Source organism: Perissodus microlepis, chromosome 8, assembly GCF_051167445.1.
Source record: "Perissodus microlepis isolate ML-2025 ecotype Zambia chromosome 8, ASM5116744v1, whole genome shotgun sequence".
NCBI classification, from domain to species: domain Eukaryota; kingdom Metazoa; phylum Chordata; class Actinopteri; order Cichliformes; family Cichlidae; genus Perissodus; species Perissodus microlepis.
Window position 1 is genome coordinate 8,863,153 of NC_140468.1, and position 17,872 is coordinate 8,881,024.

The 17,872-nt window shown below is 42.7% G+C and overlaps 1 protein-coding gene across 7 annotated transcripts; it reads left to right on the top strand.

Moving 5' to 3' along the window:
* Positions 1 to 404: 404 nt before the first annotated feature.
* Positions 405 to 17,593, top strand: qki2 (QKI, KH domain containing, RNA binding 2). Of its 7 annotated transcripts, none has more exons than XM_084937320.1 (9): positions 405 to 1,084; positions 3,570 to 3,718; positions 4,874 to 4,990; positions 10,180 to 10,323; positions 11,528 to 11,615; positions 11,843 to 12,127; positions 13,382 to 13,405; positions 14,071 to 14,148; positions 16,072 to 17,593. In XM_084937320.1, the coding sequence occupies exons 1-9, from the start codon at positions 943 to 945 to the stop codon at positions 16,092 to 16,094; spliced, it is 1,050 nt and encodes a 349-aa protein (XP_084793446.1). In that variant the 5' UTR covers positions 405 to 942; the 3' UTR covers positions 16,095 to 17,593. The 7 variants fall into 7 exon arrangements, with proteins under 7 accessions (XP_084793446.1, XP_084793447.1, XP_084793448.1 ...); XM_084937321.1 differs by having other exon boundaries at positions 406 to 1,084; positions 14,074 to 14,148; XM_084937322.1 differs by lacking the exon at positions 13,382 to 13,405 and having other exon boundaries at positions 406 to 1,084.
* The last annotated feature ends 279 nt before the right edge of the window (positions 17,594 to 17,872 follow it).

Consider the following 17,872-nt stretch of genomic DNA (forward strand, 5'->3'; position numbering starts at 1 on the left):
ATCGAACATATTTATAAGAAAACCTAAACTGTAATGAACAGATCTACTGAAATCAAAAGAAAACGAATCCAGTAAGGTAAGAAAAAGTACAAACGTCCTCTCTGCAGGACTTTAAGTTAAAAAAAAAATAATAATAAAGTGCATGAACCTCAAAAAATTCAGATCCTGGGGGCGTACACCCTTCATGATTCGAGTGATGGACAGTAACTGTTGTAGAACAGGTGTGCATACCTATGCTGAGCTGTTTTATTGTTATTCAGTGTGTGTGTGTGTGTGTGTGTTAGTGTGTGTGTGTGTGTGTGTTAGTGTGTGTGCGGGGGTCAGGGAGAAAGAGGGGTGCTGCTTCTCAGGCTGCTGCTGCTGCCGAGGGGACGGGCACGAGCCTCCTCCTCCTCCTCCTCCGCCCATCCACAGATATCGGCTTCGCGCAGCACGCTCCCGATAGCCCACTCGTCTCGCTGCCGTACTGTAATCATATGATAGTGAGCCGATCCCCGCTGCAGAATACCCACACACCGGCGGACATAAGCAGAGGAGCCGCGGCGGATCAGACTAGTTGATGGTAAACTTGTAACCGCCGGAGAAGTGCGCGGAGTCGGGCAAAGTGTCAAACCGAGCTGAACTCTCTCCCCGTACAGGAACTTTTTCAAACTCTGGAGAGTCGGGCAGAGGGGGGAACCGTGTGGAAGAAGACAGGGCTCGCATACGAGACATTAACCGAGGGAGACAGTCGATTTTACCGGAGTTGAGAGTTGAATTTTCTCAGTAGGTGGAGAAGCGGTCAGCGGGTCGCGCTCGGCGGAGTCCTCTGGGATCCTCGCATCGCTTTTCGGGGCGTGTGTTTCTCCCCCCCAAAAAAATAATAAATAAGAAAAAAAGAAAATAAACCCTTCATCAAGTTTTCCCTGCTCGCTAGGTCACTTTATTGCTTAATCAAAAGCCATGGTTGGGGAGACAGAGGTGAAGGAGAGACCCAAGTCCAACCCGGACTATCTAATGCAGCTGATGAACGACCGGAAGGTGATGAGTTCCCTGCCCAACTTCAGCGGCATCTTCACGCATCTGGAGCGGCTGCTGGATGAAGGTAACCCCCGCATGTGTTTGAAGCTTTGAACTCTGTAGCCACTTGTCACACTACAGGGGGCGATGAGGCCATCTTCTCTCTCTGTCTCTCGTCCAGTTTAGTGGTCAGTGTTCATAAAAAGTGGCCGTTATCGACTGACTTTATTGAATTAGTCATTAACTGAAGGAATTCCTCAGTGGCTCCTCAGAAACGTAACAGCAGTGTTACCCACATCACACAGTGGTAAATTATCCTGCTCACAGTCCAATAAGACTGTTTGGATATCAAAACATTTGCCGAGCTGTGAGTGTAAACCCACATTCTTGGCTTCAAATTGTGGATGTAGGGGATGTGTTTGTTGCATGAAGTCACATTTTAATTTGTTGAGAGAAGCAAAGCTCTCTCTCTCTCCCTTTCTCTTTCCCTCTCTCTCTCTCTCTCTCTCTCTCACACACACACACACACACATTCACAGAGGGGCAGTTGGTGATGGGAACAAACAGACAGTTGTTAGTCTTTCCCAGTGACCTAATGCGCAGGCTTGTGTGAATGCTTGAGCCCATCCCTGAGCAGGAACGAGACTCTGTCACTGTGCAAAATATTTGATATCTGTATCTGGCTGCTTACACACCCTGAAGTCATGCTTTCTGCACAGATGATCAATGCACCTGATTAGCTGTACTTGTTGATATGCAAGATAAAAGAGAGGAATCGCAAAGAGACACAGCTCAAATGTCTCTAGTTGCTACCAGCTATCAAGGCCTGTTTTTGCTGCGGTTGCTGCACATCAGGATCACAGAGGTCCCGACTTTGCGCTCTGTGACAAGTCTCATGACGCAGCAAGGTTGTTCTCATATCAGACGACCTCTACAGCTCGGTAAAGAGGTCGAGTTAACATCTCTGGTTGTGTTCGTGTTAAGGACTGACAGCTGAGCGTATTCATCCCTCAGTGGCGATAATGTGACACCCATGGTTAGCATGAAAGACATTGTGCCATTCCCATTTTTGAGGCTGCCTGTGTCTTCTGCTTGAGGTATGTGGGCAAGCTGCTCAGACGTAAGGCCTCTATATCAGAAAAAAAAGTTTATGCAAGGCATTGTCAGGCTACATGACTCCTCCAAGGCTGCACTCTTGCCCAGTCTATATATAAAGTCCTATGACAGGCTGAAGTGTTAAGATAAGGCCTGCTGCAGCTCCCTGCTTTGTCTTTTTCTCCTTGGACTTGCTTGTTCTTCTTTCACTTCTCATTTTCCTCGAGCTACTTTTAACTCAAGTGTGACAAAAGCCGTGTTTGTCTGCACAGATTTGTTTGTGTGCTTGCTTTAATAGTCACTTCTGGTGTCCAATAGGTTAGAATTGGTCATTAGGGGATCATCTGTGTCACTGCAGCAGTGGCTGTAATTATAGCGTCCTACTGTAGTTATTACGGTCAGACTTATCACTCTCAGAGCAGGGAGACGTGCCTGTCAGCGTGCTTAGGTCAGATGATATTTGCGCCTCAAGGCAGTTATTCTGCCGTGTGTGTGTGTGTAAGTAAGTGTGTTTGTCAGTGTGTGAGTTCAAACCAGGGGTCTGTGTGTATGTGTCACATATGTGTTTGTCTGCTCCAGTACCAGTTATTATTGTGCTAGTGTGTCATTACAAAGGCATCAGAGGCTAGCATTGGTCATCGAGACAGCACTAAACAAACACACAGGCAGACAAACATAGTCTGTTTTATAACGGTGCTTCTGTAGCAAACCCGAGCCACAGATTTGACCTTTTAAGAAATAAATTTTTACACTTAAGTCAGCTGTTCTGGTTTTTCAGTGACTGCGTATGCTAATATGTTTTATAGTCTCTTCTGATGTTTCGTCGAGCTGAAACGTTTCAGAAAATCATTCGGGATCTATTTTTAAAGTTAATTTTAAAGCCAAATTCATTGATTGTAACTTATCCAAGTGTCTCTCTGGGCTGATATTTGGACAAAACAAGATATTCGTACACAAAAAAATGCTGATAAGTGAAAAAAGCGATTACAGATTAAAATTCTTGCTAATACTAGTATTAATACTAATACTTACTCATATTGATTCATAAGATACCTTTTCCATATTTGCTGCTGAACGACTGCCCTGCACAGGACCCTCATTGGCTGGTAGGTCACTAAGACCCCCAGTAACTTCTGTTTTTCACTCGCATTATTTACACAGCGATCTGATCTATAGTTGTGTGTGTGTGTGTGTCACACAGAAAGAAATAGACAGGAGGCTGTCAGAAATGGAGGACACCTTATTGCAAAGCATTCAGATTTTACGTTGTGGTGCAGAATGCTTGTCTCCTGCCTGTTTGTCTGTCAGAGCTTCCTTTAATTCTGGCGACGGTGAGTCATCGTCCTAAGAAATGGACAGAAGAGAAGAAAGAAATGTGAAACTTGCTGTCCCCCTCCTCCATGGACAGACTTTCATAGTTCCTCCTCTTCTCTCTCTCTCTCTCTCCCCCCCCCCCCCCCCCCCCCCCCCCAAAGAAATTGGCAGGGTACGCAAAGACATGTACAACGACACGCTGAACGGCGGCATGTTCAACGGGCGGGACATGGAGGAGCTTCCCGAAGCTGTCGGTCCTGTGGCTCAGCTGCAGGAGAAGCTCTACGTGCCTGTCAAAGAGTACCCAGACGTGAGTGGGCAAATCAGTGACCTTTGACCTTTCTGTTTACTTTTCACTGTTGTCGCTTTATCTCTTCTTAGTTGCAGAAAGGCTGCCAGAAAATCAGCATGGCTCTTGATCACAGGGACATTTTGATTTAGATTTCATCTAAAAGCTGATTTCATTCTGAGATCATCTTTGTCTACACCCAGTGATGTAATCTGAACTGAAAATAGATCAATAACGAACCATAGCCAGTGGGTCCAATGGCATATAAATGAATAATTTGCAGGAATATCTCGGTTTGTTTACTCCAAAAGCCAATATTGTGATGTAAATCTCCCCACTGTGACGCTGTTTTCATCTTTAGGTTTATACCATAAATATTTACAGGAGCTCAAAACAGTGGATTAAGATTTTCCACCAAATATAAAGACAAGTGCACTGCAGCGAAGAGACTTTACCATCCAGCACATCCCTGCTCACGCCAAGTACAGCTAAGCACTTCAATATGAGTTATGCTGATCCACATTGAACGACTCACATGATTTTCTCCATGCATCAGCTCGCCAATCACCAAATACAATGACAGGCTGTCCTCGCTCACATGACAAGGGACTAACAGGACACATGCAGGACTACATTGGAAAATGGTTGAGATCAGGGTTAAATTTAGAGAGGAGTGTGCACACAAACCTGGATTTGTGTGAGTGTAGGTGAAAGTCGAGGGTGACCTTAGAGGTTGAAATATGTTGCAGCCATTACTCAAGTTAACTTCTGGTTAAACTGGAGGGAAGAAAAGGTGGAAGAAGCTGGACAGTTGTTATCAGACAAGCGGATAAAGACAGAGCAATAGGGGATAGTGGCAGAAAAAAAAAGACACGCACACACACAAACACACACAGGGGGGCAGCTGTCCAGTTAATCACTCAGTCTTAGTGACAGATAAGGTTAAGAGAACGTCGCTATCCTGTCATGCCACGAGCACCAGCCAGCACCCATATAATGAGCTATTTTTGTCTCTCTTAGTAACACAAACACATCGCAGATGCACAAACCTCAAAGGCACACTCGCTCGTACAAATACTGGCACATAGTAAAAACACAGTTTTGGCTTGCAGTGCGCAGCAAATCATTTCTTCCTTCAGCTCTGTTTATATCTGTGTGTTTCGCTCTTTTGCGCAGTTCAACTTTGTTGGGAGGATCTTGGGCCCACGTGGACTGACGGCCAAGCAACTGGAGGCGGAAACCGGCTGCAAGATTATGGTGCGAGGAAAGGGCTCCATGAGAGACAAGAAGAAGGTAAACGCACCAAGTAACGCTGAAGATACGTGTGTTTTATCATCACATTTAGGACTGTTTTCATACGTCTTCACGTTATCTTTTTTAAAAGTGAGTCTGCTGTACTTTTCTCGATTTTCAGTCATCTCTATGCAGGCCACAGGTTCAATGATGGGGTTAATTCTAATAGGTTATACCATTGCACCAAAAATGCAACTGCTTGGTTGGTTTCTCTTCTTCGATCTGTGAAATTCTAACTCTGGTTGCGACCTTTGAAGCTCCAACCACCTGCTGATCAAACCTTCTGTTTCTGAGGGGCAGCCAATGAGAAGAAGGCTAGCTAAAAGGAGCATAGCCTTAAAGGGAGAAGAGTTAAATGAGCTGTTTAATGCAGAAGATGACCTGAAGGGTCTACATAAATAGCTAGTATAAGAAGGATTATTTTGCATGGTGAATCAGGCAAAGCTACTCTACTAGAATCTGACATCATGGAGGTGGGAGTGAGCAAATATATTTTGGGAAATATGAATTTGAAAGACTATTGATGAAGGGAACTGGTTTAGAATGATTGCACCTCCAATCTTTCCACCTCAGATCCATTGTTCACTATGTTTTTTTTACATATTAAAGAAAATGATATAACATTTTAACAAGTGGGGCCCAGGTAGGTGGATTTTGTTGCCTCGGGGCATTGCAAAGCTGGCTGTTTTCCTCTCTTTTCAGTCTGCAGCCAATCTAAGCTTTTAGCTGTGGCAGTGATAGTATTCTCTTCATGTAACTCTGGAAGAAATCAAATCAAAGTGTAATAGTGTTTCATGGCAGGTTTACATTCCTTTTAGCTTGAAAGTCGACTTGGAGAAACTCTGGCTGAGGCAAGACATTACTGTCAAAGCTTCATTTTTGGTGTGTTTCCTATAGATCTTAGTTTTAGATGCTTTACAGCTCAACAATGAGATGACTCTGAAAAGCCTTTATGCTCCTCCAGAGATTTAAAAACTGCTAAGACTTGCTTTGTAACTTGTTAACAGTACCTGTGATTTGGAGAAACAATGTTTTAACCCACCACACACTGAAACATGGCTTAAAATTGTAGAAATCTATATGATATATAAGCTGAGTGAATCATCAAGCATCCCCATATGGAAAAGAAATAGAAAAACCTTGCATCAGATGTGGCCTACTTCATATAGTGAATCATATAAGGCTTATATGATTCACTCATGAAAGTGTCCACTTTCATATATTGTTTTGGTAAGTATCCAAAACATACAAGTTTCATTTATATAATTTTTCTAGGGATCTTATATCTGTTTTCACTGTTGTATGCTTTTCATACAAGTTTCACACAAGACAGATACAAACTTTATAAGATTTATATATATATTTTCCATATGGGTCTATAAAATGTTTATATTAGTAAGTCTAATTTTAAAAAAAAAAGATGTTATTTTGTGGTGTAGACGATCTTGGTGTCTAACCTTTAACTAGTAGCTTAATTTTATCCATGTTCAGCAGCATGCACGATTAGCTTCTATGTTCAGGACATCGGGGACGTGTGATAGATATAGAGAGCGAGGCTGAAGTGGACGAAGAGAGCCGGGTTTTTCCAGGCTCAGAATGGGACTTCTGAGGTCGGGGGGGGAGACAACAATATACGCACATGTGGTTCATGCACAGGAGAAACAATGAGTCTTTTTTCCTTCACTTCATATTTTATTTGCATGTAAAACTCCAAATTAAAAATACCCAAATTTCCCCTATGCAGGAAAAACCCTGACAGAGAGCAACTAGATGTAACAGTTTTCTAGCCACAAACACAGTTTAATGTTTCTCCGAGACCATGATAATTGTCATCCTAACGAGCTGACGTGTACGCAGAAGCAGACCACTGGAAAAGGCAGTGAGTTGAGATGAGTTGGCTCAGAAACTGAGAGACAGATTAAGTGGGAGCAAATCTATCTATCTGTCTGTCTGTCTGTCTGTCTGTCTGTCTGTCTGTCTGTCTGTCTGTCTGTCTGTCTGTTCCTTCTCTCAAACTGAGTTTTGCTGCTCCGTTTTTCTTTCCTGTCCTGGTGTTCGGTCCATCTGTCCTCCCTTCCTCTCCCCTGGTGTCTGCTGTTGGACGGAGTCGGCTCAAGCTTTCCAAACGGCAGGTGGAGCAAGTCCAGCATTCCACCCCCCTCCCCTCTCACTCTCTCTCTCTCTCTCCAGAACATTCCCTACCCTGCACGCCCCTCAGTCAGAGACTCACACATACAGAAACACACAGAGACAGAGAGGGAAGGAAAACAGAGACACAGTGGGAGGCAACTGGGGGAGAAGGGAGAAAGATGTTGACTTTTAGTGCTCTTCAAAAATGATACATCTCACTTGACAAAACAGCCACAGAGGACACAATCTGCCAGAATGCCACAATGAGATCTCGGAATTTCTGTTTTAACTGTAGCTGCACCTCGCAGTTATTTTCACTGGGAAAATAGTCTATTTATAATTTGTAATATCAGGCAGTCAATTCTGAAAAACAAAATTATGATTCTGCTGTTGCGTTAGAAGTTGTGTGAAGCTTCACTCAGAGGATTAGCTCTGAAGGACAAGCTTGCTCATTCTTTCCTCGGAGTTAGATGATGAGATTGCTATCACTTTCATTTCTGTATAACAAATTTGAAACTGTAGAGGGTTCACTTATCTTGGCATGAAGACTGAAAGGAAAGAAGCAAGCCTGGCAACTAAACTGTGCATAGTCAAGAAATGTTTCCTCACATAAGCCACGAATTTGCCATTTTGTCAAACTTTTGTTGTTTGGTTTGTTACTCGGCGGATTTTGTTATTCTAGGCTCGACCCAGATCGCTTGTTTCCCTCCCCTTGCACTACACTGCGAGTGTCGTGTCTGCTTGTTTATTCAAGTTGCCGCAAACAATGTGCAGCTCCTCTATGCACCGCTGTGCTTGAAGCTAAGGCTAACATCAACAACAACAATGGCAAACCAAAGCATTTGAAAAAAGGAAATTTGTACTGACAGAGTTGCTGGAGGAAAAGTTGTAGGCAAAGCTGTAGCGGTTGATGCTGGGGGCGGACGTGAATTTCCACAGCAGTCCCATTCACATGTTGTTTATTTAGTTGAAAACCAAGAATGTTCCTGTCAGACATGAGTGGAAAAGATCTCTGGTGAACCATGAATGCCTAAGAAAAATCTGAAACCTTTGCTCAGATATTTTAGTCTAGACCAAGGGTATCAAACATGCAGCCCGGGGGCCAGAAGCAGTCCATCAAAGGATCTAATTTGGTCCAATAGGTGGAAGTCTGAAAAATAGTTGGAAGTTCAGCAAAGAGACTTACTACACAGGAGAAGGAACCTGCTGTGTGAAAGTAAAACGTATGTGTATCTGCAAATAAGTTGTGTAAATCTTAAAAAGTACACTAGTATTGTTGCAAGTGAAGAGTTTGTGGCTCTCCACTGTAATCTCTTAATTTCTAATCCACACAGAGTGAGTATAGACTTACCTGTGGAGTTGAATATGACATCTCATGCTGCTCATCATCCATTTTCTAAATGGATCACTTATTAAATGTGAAAATTATTTACCAAGATCTATGTCTTGCTTTGTCTGACAGATTTTTAAAAGAATGGGGTCAGCGTTCAGCTTTTAGGAGGAAATCTCCAGAATGTACTTATTTACATCACTAAAGAAAGAGAAAACTTTGGAGTATCAGAGTTCTGGTATTTTCTTTTAATAAATAAAGTTTTAATGTAATGTTTTTACTAGTATGGCTGACCGAATCACCCAACAGATTTTGCCAACCCAGGTGTCCACGTGAGGCTGACGATAACAAGCTTATTCCCAAACAGACTTTCTTCAAATTGCTTGAATTACATGATAGGAAATTGCAATTCACCGTTTTCAGTTACATGACTGGCGCCTGTTCCAGCATACTGGACACACTCCATTAAACTCCAACACAAGCCTGTTGGTTTTTCCATCTGTTGTAAGCCATAAATATTTAGATGATCTTCCCAAAAAATAAAAGATGTGTAAACAAACTGCAAGTTTTGGGTACCTGCAATCCATATACTGCATCTGTCACAGCATTTCACTAAAAGCTGTGAAGTCTGTGCCAGAGCTCAGCATTTGCAGTGTTTTACATATGTGTTGTGGGTTATACCTTCTCTTGGAAGAACAGCAGTTTTACGTACAGTTTATTCAATCTGAGCCAACATTTATGACATTTGGGAGATGAGACAGGAAAAGGACTTGTTCCTTGTCAAAGCAATAGTAAGGACTAGTTAAGGGAAGCATGCCATCTAACATGGATTCCTTGGTTGTTGTTAGATTGAGAATCATTGTTCTGGGGCACTAAAAACAAGGCAGTAATATTTTGAAAAGGTTACATGACGTTTTTTAATCAAAACCTATGTCTGATGTCGGTTTTAATGACCCACCATTGACAGAGTTGCTGTGAACATGGCCGAATCAATTGGTTTGCATAGCTGCACTCTGCTCTTCCCTATCAGTTGCGAAAAAAACGAGTAGCTCATTAGTGCATCCGAAAAACCGGCTATCGGGCATTTAGGCAAAACAAAGCTGGTAAAAAAAATAACTCAGGCAATGTAAGAAAGCTTTGTGTTGCCCTCCAGGTGGGCCCTTGTATAATGATGTGTCACATGAAAACTATGAATTATCTGAAACACACAAAAGTAGATAATGGAGCTATTTGGAACACAGATGCGTCCAAAACATGTGTGTAACCAGGTTTACCAGGAAACCGACAAATGCAATCAGCAGCAGTGTCAGTCGTTGGTGTTTTACTTGACAACGACTTCATAAGCGTTGATTTATTAGTCATTTCACTATCAGTTTTAACGAAGTGACAGAGCAGGGAGAAGGGAAGAAAGGAGGTGTTAAAGACAAAAGAGATTTAGGGAGATGTTACACAAAAACTCGAGAGTGCAAAACCTTCAGTTCAGTTCAATGCAACACCAATCTTGTGTAACCACTGAAGAACAGCACGTTGTTCCACGAGTTTGATACGCCTCCTGAGTTGCATTAGACAACCTTGAGCCTTGTGTGTAGTTTGAGGGCGAACCAGAACCAGAGCCAAAGAAGAAAGAAAAGTGAAAATCCTGTTCCCTCTCCGTAGCAAAAGGACCGAGGTTGTGTGTGGTGCATTCAAAAAAGAGCTTTCTTTTTCTTAAACTGTTTGTGTGTTTCAGGAGGAGATGAACCGAGGGAAGCCCAACTGGGAGCACCTCAGCGAGGACCTCCACGTCCTGATCACAGTGGAGGACACACACAACCGCGCCAAGATCAAACTCCAGCGGGCCATCAACGAGGTCAAGAAACTTCTCGTGCCCGCTGTGAGTATCAGTATAGCGTTTTACGTACAGAACCGAGGGAAAAACTGTGTGACTGGATCAGAGTTCGCTGTGTTGGTATGCATGGAAGGGGGAAGGGGGATTGTCAGACCAAAAGTGTGTGTGTATATGTGTGTGTTTGTGCCTTTTTTTGTGTGTGTCTCTGTGTGTATGAGAGAGTATGTGTAAAGGGTTAGGGTAATTAGGGAACACGCATAAAGGGGTTTCCATGGAAACCCCGGGTTGTTTGAAAGGCTGAGGGAATGAATGGAGAGTCTGTTCACTCGTTCTCCCCACTCCATCACTGCTTTCACTCGTTCACAACTCACTTCATTCCCAACTACTGGCTACAGTATTCCTTTTTCTCCATGTTTTTTCTTTTTTTTTTTGTCCACACAAGAGAACATTTTGATTGCACTCCTCAACATTTCTCACATTCCCCAGCCCACCTACTGCCCCCCTACAGACTCACATAAACATACACAGTGATCACACTGGAACATTGCGCACACACGGGCATATAGACACAGGGACACACACACCAATACTCTAAATTATCCCGTGTTTGACACATAACCACAAAGGCACATATTTCGAAATCACAAAGCCCTTCCTTTTTCATCTCTGCATTATTTGCAACAATAGAAACAGATTGAAAAGCCCAGCGGGAGGGGGGGGGGGTCTATTGCAGCAATCAGCCGTCACTTCCCGTTCAGTCACAGCACGGTACACGCCAGCCCTCAGCTTTAAAGTATGTGAGGAGTGTGTGAAGGCAGTCAGGAGCTAAAACACCTGTTAATCTATGGTTGTGCATGTATGTGTGTTTGTGTGCAGGATAACGTCAATGATATGTGTTAGTTTAACCCAGCTGACCTTCCTCTCGAAATGTAAATCAGTCAAGCTTTTCACCACGCTGTAACTAGAGCTAAGAAGCTAGCGTCGCTGACACTGAATATGTCTTGTGTGGTGGGGAGGCTATGTTCAAGGTCTGCTCGGCTTCGTCACAGGCAGTGTTTAAGATCCCTGACGTTTTTCCCTTTAGAAAACATTTAAATTCATTTTGCTAATTAGTTTTAGCATACTGTAAGATTTGCTGACTTCTTGAAGGGAATCTGACAAAAGTTCATTCATTTGCTTGTGAATTGGTCAGTGACAGTCATGGCTAAGGAAGCTGATTGTGCTGCTCTGCTTGCATGTGCTGGTGTAGGCTGAGGGGGAGGACAACCTGAAGAAAATGCAGCTGATGGAGCTGGCCATTCTCAATGGGACCTACAGAGACGCCAATGTCAAGACGCGTAAGGATGACATCATAGATACATGTGGAGGAGGGTTGGTGGGTGACAAAGGAAGGGTCTTGGTACAGGAGTCCACTGTATATATGAACAATGCCTCTGTTTCTCCTTTTAAATAGACTGTTTGTTCTCCCTTCTTCTTCTCTGTCTATTGTATGTGCACTTTGTGTGCGCTCACATGTGGGTGTGTGCTCAGATTTTTCATTATTGTATGTTTGTGTGCTTTACAGCCACCGCTGCCTTTCCTCTAGCGACCCCTCAGGCGCCTCGGATCATCACAGGCCCGACGCCCGTCCTGCCCCCCACCCTGCGCAACCCCGCCCCTGTCACCACACCTACACTCATGCCTCTGATCCGTCAGATCCAGAGCTCCACTCTCGTGCCGGGAGCCAATCCACATCCGGCGCTGGTGCAGCAAGGGCCCGAATCTGGAATCATCTACACGCCCTATGAGTATCCCTACACACTCACGCCCTCCATATTGGAATACCCGATTGACTCAACTGGAGTATTAGGTATATAAAAATGGAAAGTCCTGCACTGTCATGCGTAGTCAATGGATGTATTATGAGAACTGGATACTGGACTCCAATAAAAGTTTCTTACCAAACATTAGAAAAGAAAATCCTTCCGTAAGGGTTTCTTTTCCTCGCCCTTCCCATTTACCCCCAAAATTTCACACTGAAATACTGAACAGGGCCACAGCAAAGTTCTGCACTAGCATCCGGCAACACCAAACCTACATCTATAGGTTTGTGGTTAGCAGAGTCATATAAAAGTGCACATTATTATTTTACTACATTTAATTTAAAGATAAGATTATCACAGTGTAGCTCACCGTGCAGTGCTGTCAGAGGTGCTGCTTGGGGCTCCCGGCCCCAGGGCTAACGAACTTTAAACTACAGCAATGGAAATGTGCATCCTTTATGATGACAGTAGGAGAGACCTGACCTCCCTAACAGGGCCTCTCCTGACTCCACTCACTCCCCTTCTACTGTGGCACGCATGAATCTGTTTAAACAACCCTACTAACAACTCAACGAAAGTGTCCCTCAGGATATAATGCTAATTGCTAGTCTAGCTTTAACGCTGGTTAACGGACACTTAAATAACATAACTTCCTCAAGCATCAAATAATTTGTTTTGTTTACTTTGATGTTTGCCATTTGTTATCGTAGCTAGCAGAGCAGCCTGGTGTGTCCAGATCTGCTGGCCATGACGTGACAGTTGAATGTGAGTTGGGAAGTCTGTTTACAATTTACTTGTTAATGTAGCCTGCAGGCTAGATGAACGTAGAAGCTAATAGTTACAGTATTAAAACGTCATAATCAGTCAGCTTGGTGCTGTTGCAAAAATAAAAATTAGATTAATGTGTTACCTGTTTGTTTTACAGGACTGCTGTTGGTGTGGTATCAGATTATTTAGTTGGAGGGGCCCTGTTGTGAAATTTTGTCCAAGGGCTAAAAAGATTCTATAATTGCCACTGGACACTATCACCATACAGTTACAATACAGCAATTGTACCAATCTTGATGCATTTCAAGGCAGTTAACTACGATAAATCATGATAACTGTGTTTCTAAACACTTTTAAAAGATAAAAAGCAGGAATAAATTATTTATTCACTGCATTTTAGCGACAAAGTTTTCAGTTTAACTTAATTAAAGGGCCCAGTTTGCCACAGGGACAAATTGGCTACCATATCCAGCTCTTGTAATACATCCACAGCATATATAGATGCATGCAGAAGCTCATTGCTGGGCTAACAGTCCCTTCTCCCTGTGTTTTTGCAGGTATGGCTTTCCCAACCAAAGGCTAAGCGATAGCAACCCTTCCTAGCACACACACGGACTGGCTTGCAGAGACCCCTCCTCCCCTTTCCTTCTCCTCTCCCTCGCATCCTCCTACACACTTATCCCACAGAGCAAACATGCAAAGTTTGCTTATACTTTAGGATGACAGATTCCTCAACAGTCATTATGTAGTCAAGTGTCCATTCCTGTTAATTTCCTCTTTGTATTAGCACACTAGTGTTGTGGTGTGACAGCTATTTAACTTTTTTTAATAGTTCAGCTTCCGCTTGTAATTTTTTAACCTGTTTTAGTGAACCCATAGATATTTTAGAGCTGCTGTTTGTGATTTAACCTATGTTAAAGCTTATTTTGATCACAGAGCTATATAGAGTGACTTTGCTTACAGCTGATGTTGAATCTACTAGTGAAGCTTAATGAGAAATTAGTGGTTTGGTTTAATATTTTCTTTAGAGAACAGAAGACCACAAAACAACAAAAGATTCTCTCTCTTAGAAGCGAGATGTGTTTGACTTATTTTCACCCTCAGCCTTGAACACTTTGTAAATTCCTGGTTTCACTGATGTTGGTGCCATGGGTGGACTGTCTGATGTCTTTCTGATGAGTAACCTTCTGTGTTCTGTTTTGGCGATGCCAATGGCTGTTAGCAGGTGCCATGACCACTAAGGTACGACGCCACGACAAGAGAATCCATCCTTACCAAAGGGTAGTGACCACAGACAGAGGTTAGTTAGCTCACCAGCCACTTTATGTGTATGTGTATCTGTATGTGTGAGTGTTAGCGTGTGTGCATGCAGACCAATGGACCAATTTCAGTTTACATGTGTCTGTAATATGGCATGCCTAAATAAGAAGTAACTGTATCAGGCGAAAAGGTCACAATGTGAAACAGTATTTGTTGCAGTGAAAGTGAAATAAGTGAGCGGATTGGGAGGAACCATGTTAGGGGTGACAGCTGCAGCGGTTATCTGTGCTCGCCTGTTAACTTAAACTGGATGGCTCTCAGGCCGGGAACCTCTCAATTAGAATGGATCGTTCCATTCATGTGACTCGGTCCTTGTGACTCTGGATTCGGAGTCCTCTCTCAGAAACTTTTTTTTTTTTGTTGTTGTTGTTGTTTATCTCTTCAGTACTACTTTTGACCCTGCAAATACTGTGGGAAACATATTTATACCCAACTTCATTCCACTAGATTCCACAGATATTTTTTTATTACTGATGAAATCCTGTGTTACGCCCACTTACTACATGACACTTAAACGGATTGTCTTTCTTCTAAAGATCTTTCAATTCATGGCGATCTTTAGTTTTTACTACTAAAACACAGCGTGTGATAACTACTGAAGTCTGTGTTACAAGCTCTTTTGTACGAAATACTGTTGTTTGTGGTCTTATCGGTCGCCCACTGGACTTTATCATTGGGGCTGTTTACATCTTTCATTTATTTCCTAGCCAGAGTGGTGCTGTTACCATGTATTTAGCTGCAAAATAAATTTGTATATAGGGATTTTAAGTAAGGATTTAAGTGCTTATATAAAGCTTATGGAACAAGATCGCTTGGAAATACTTGTAGTTTGTTTTTGTTTTTTTTTAGTTTGTAAATTTTTATTTTTGTTTTTATGGTATGCTTTTTATAGATGAAGTGTCTCCATGTAAAACTTTATTCAAAGTGTGTAGCTACTACTGTTTTAGTCACCGCGAAGGTGGCAATGAAGGCAGTGTTTTGCTCTGTGTATTTAAGATGAGGTGACCTTCTCGATTCACGGGCCTCGTGACTGTTTTATGCAATAGAAATGGACTTAGCTAGCTACAATATATGTGTGTGTGAGCGGTGGCGCTCTTGTTGTACACAATGGACAAAAAAACACTAAAAGGCAATAAAGATGACTATTGAAAAAAACAACATCTCTAAGGAAAACCAAAGCCTCTAAATTCTTGCAGATAGACTTGTCTATTGTGAAACTGTTTCTTAAGTCCCTCTAAAATCACCATCTCTTAACCTCTCATCGCTGTCTCTTACGGTGCCTCTTTGCTTACTGTAGTTTTTAGGCGCTCTTCTAATACTTCATAGCAAATGGATCAAACCATAATCAATAATCAGTTAATCATCAAGATCTTATGCCTGCTGCTAAACATGAGCTCCACTTGTGAGTAAATGAAAGTTTTTCTGAGGCCTGAGCACTTTTTTCCTTGGACATAAAGGTCACTCTCTCACCCACATGAAACCATGCCGTCTCCCTCTCTGTCCATGGTTTCACTGTCTGTCTGTGCTAGACGTAGCCCAGCTAGCATGAGTAGTATCACTATAGCAGCAGTCTCATGACAGGAGGGGCGTCTCCTAAACCTCAGCCCTGCTAACGCATTCATGAGCACATGTGAGCATTGCTAACCAGCCATTCCTTATGTCAACACCCAGAGGTTGATGTAAGTTTGTGCGAATGGTTATGCGGAGCTCATGAAGGTGTTGTGCAGCTCTTGTGTAATGCGCCTCCTGCTGTGTGACTGCAGTAGATCTGCCTTGTTGTCATCCCGACGCCACTAGCTGACACTAATCTCTCTTCTATCTTTTTTTCTTTTTATGTCCCCCCTTTTATGTGCCCTTTTTGTTTCCTTTCCACGTCTGTCCGTCTCTGTCCGTCTAACTCTAGCTGCCACGGCAACTAACCCATGACCCCTTGACCTTCTGACCTTTCCGTCCACTGATGACCCACCCATCTCTGCCCGCTGGCGCGCTCATTGGCCCGCGGCCCTGCCACTCCCCCAAGCTCAGCCAACCAGAGACCAGAACATTGGGAGCAACCCAGCTGCTTCTGTTTAACCAACCAACCAGACGACAGCGATCATGGGAATAAACCTCAGGACCCCGCCCATCACCGAGTCCTAACCCAAACTTTACCAAACGTGCCTTCTTCCGATAGCCCAAAGCCAGTCGAAATTACAACCTTAAGCAGTAGACTTTACTGAGGATGGGCCACAAACTGGTGAAGGGCTCCTAAATAACCCCCGGCTGTGCCACACTGTCTCTCTGAGCTGCCATGCCTTCAGTCCATTTGATGCAATAATAATAACATGGTAACTAAACTGATAATGGTGGTACTTATCCAGCACAGAAACCCTCCATAAATACTAAACTGACGGAGATATGTTGATGTTTTGATACATTTTTTTCCTCAGCGGGCACCTCTCTTACCTTATTCACATTATAACATTTATAATTCATTTACAAATGCTCACGTATTGTCATGCTTTCCTTTTAAAAAGACGGTTCCAGATATGCATTTGACAGGTCAGATACTGCACAGCACGTACCGTCAAAAATGTCTCTTATTTCCTCTTGGTAACACATAAAATGCCAACGTGGAGCTTTTTAAAAAAAACTTCTTTCATTATAAAGCGACAGGTGCTCGATGGGGAAAAAGAACAAACTGGAATCCAAAATGCCAAAGTATCTCTGAGTGTTTCCTAATAGGTAACGTGTCTTTATACTGAGACGACACATACAGGACGAATGCCAAGCCTGTGCAGTATGAATACACACATAAAGGGGAGGGAAGGTTGAACCCCTTTTGTCAAATTCTCGAGGACTTACACAACGATGCCTTTTTTTTCTCCACACTACAGTATTCAGCGAGCTTGAACAACAGTGCCTTTATTTATTGAGAGCGATGGAACAATGTTACACCTAAATCTTTTACTATGGCATCATGGCATTGTGCCCAGCTTGGTATTATATCATCTCCATTTTTACGACTTTACATCCACGGCTCTTCTCAATTCAAATTACGGTGCCAAGAGAATAAATAAAAATAATAAAAGGTGGCTCATTTGAATTGGAAGTGCAGCGCAGTATCGAAGCTACATCTGAAATGTTTATGCGAGGTTCGGACGCCTCCGTAGAACAGTGTTACATTTTATGTCTTTGTTTTATTGTTTCTTTCGGGTGATTGTGCTGCTGGAGATGAAGTCGTCCTTATGTCTCTGCATGTGTTGTTTTTTTTTTTCGAGGGTGTGGTACGGTTTTACAAACACACACGCACACACACACAAGCCAAGTGATGCCTTGATATAAGAGAAAACATGCATTCGTAACATCTGTAACAAGTTTATAATGTATTTTTATATCCTATTTTGTACGTGAAAATAACATTAAATGACCTTTTCAGATGAGAACATTATGCCTTATTATGGAGAATAATTTGATAACTATCACTATCCTTCATGTGTCATAAGTAATCATGTCACAATGTCCTGATAAACTGGAGTCTCTGATGTTCTCTGTATTAACTTGAGCCTCCTTTGCTTGCCTTCTGTGCCTTTTTGTATACTATGGGTGTGACAATTAACAGTGTAGTACAACATTAATCTACTCTTCAGTGCCAAGTGTAGGTTACTAACTGTTACCACTTCTGTGATTATTAACCTCTTTAATGGTATCTGTCTCTGCCTTTT

Coding starts and splice junctions, on each gene's coding strand:
- qki2 (XM_084937320.1), top strand. CDS start 943: ATGGTTGGGGAGACAGAGGTGAAGGAGAGACCCAAGTCCAACCCGGAC. Junction 3,719..4,873: donor CTGTCAAAGAGTACCCAGAC/GTGAGTGGGCAA, acceptor TCTTTTGCGCAG/TTCAACTTTGTTGGGAGGAT. Junction 11,616..11,842: donor AGACGCCAATGTCAAGACGC/GTAAGGATGACA, acceptor TGTGCTTTACAG/CCACCGCTGCCTTTCCTCTA.